At 41.8% G+C, this 1,486-nt stretch overlaps 1 protein-coding gene across 1 annotated transcript; it reads left to right on the forward strand.

The window, feature by feature from the left end:
- Positions 1-438: 438 nt before the first annotated feature.
- On the forward strand, positions 439-1,379 carry LOC109953504 (cytochrome P450 2K1-like; the record flags this gene model as incomplete). Its single annotated transcript, XM_020588989.1, has 2 exons — positions 439-903; positions 1,226-1,379. Coding segments are annotated over exons 1-2 (361 nt in total), but the record flags the coding sequence as incomplete, so codon positions are not given.
- Positions 1,380-1,486: the final 107 nt, after the last annotated feature.

The raw sequence follows: 1,486 nt of genomic DNA on the forward strand, positions 1-1,486 counted from the left end.
AACAGTCTACAAAATAAAAGAGAAAAATGGCTACACTAGATTCACACTATTATATATATAATATTTTGTATGATTATACACAAGACTAAGTAACACAGTTGGTTGAGATGCAGTGGTGGTGAGCGGTGAAAGAAGACATGTCCACCAAGACATCGCTTCACCACTGCCCCAAAAGGCTATTTGAAATTTTCAAGCAAGCAGTCATGATTGCAGAGGCCAAAGCAAAGAAACTTATTTCAAATGTTAAAACTAAATAAAAAGATATGACTTTTTAAAAACCATCAACAGCTGTCCTACAGTTATAGTTTTTTTTTTCACCCAAAAGGCCAAAACCAGCATCACACACACTTTAATTAAATAACTGGGTCACCACCACAGTTGCTCCTACAACCTCTGCACAGACTTCTTTACTCTCCCTCTCTGATTAAGATATGGCTATTAAGATAAGAAAAGTGCAAACCAACTCAGTAATGACAAACAAGGCAGTCTTGTGAAATGGAGATGATAACGATCAAGGTTTAGTACATTTTGTGCTTGAAATATTTCATGATTCTGCTCTACCCAAGGGAGGAGCTGTTTACATTGCTAGCAGCTAAAGGCAGTTCTGCTAATTAGGAGATACACACAGACAAAGAAACAGGACAGGAAACATTTTGTCAGGACACTGGCAAGGAGGACACCATTTGTTTTAAAGTCATGGAGCTACTAGCTGTTTTTCTCCAGTCCTCCAGTTCCGTCTCCCTGCTGGGGACTCTGGTGGTTCTGCTTCTTCTCTACATCATGTCCTCCTCCAGATCCAAAACTCAGGAAGACAGGAAGGATCCTCCTGGACCAAAACCGCTTCCTCTCCTCGGTAACCTGCTGCAACTGGACCTAGAGAAACCATACAACACATTTGTGAAGGTGAGGAAGTGACTGCAGTAGTTTGTGTTGTGGGGGCGACAGTGGTGCGGTGGGTAGAGCCAGAGGGTTGAGGGTTCGAATGTGCAGTCCACATGTCAAAGTGTCCTTGGCCAAGACACTGAACCCTCCAAGTTGCCCGTGATGGCAGTGCATATGCATGCAGTGGCCTGGGGCCATCGGCTCCAAACAAAATGTTGTCGTACGCGTTACAATAAAATAAAGCTTCTTCTTGTACGGCAGTTTGTTGTGTCTGCTTCTCAGACAGATTGATCACAATGCGCATATGTGTGATAAAGGCATTACATTATATCCCTGCTTGTAGCTTTCCAAGAAATATGTGTCAGTGTTCACTGTCTATTTGGGAACCAAGAAAGTGGTGATCCTGGCAGGATACAAGACAGTGAAGGAGGCACTTGTCAACCATGCTGAAGCGTTTGGAGACAGAGATGAACTCCAAATTGTAAAAGACAATCATGGTAGGCAAAGACAAAAGCTGAGCTTTTTCTAAATCATTATCTTTTAACTGTTTATGACATTTGGCCCTTAATATGGTAACTATTTGCAGTATTTTGTTGAAATACTT

This window comes from Monopterus albus, unplaced genomic scaffold (genome assembly GCF_001952655.1).
Source record: "Monopterus albus unplaced genomic scaffold, M_albus_1.0 scaffold713.1, whole genome shotgun sequence".
Classification (NCBI taxonomy): Eukaryota; Metazoa; Chordata; class Actinopteri; order Synbranchiformes; family Synbranchidae; genus Monopterus; species Monopterus albus.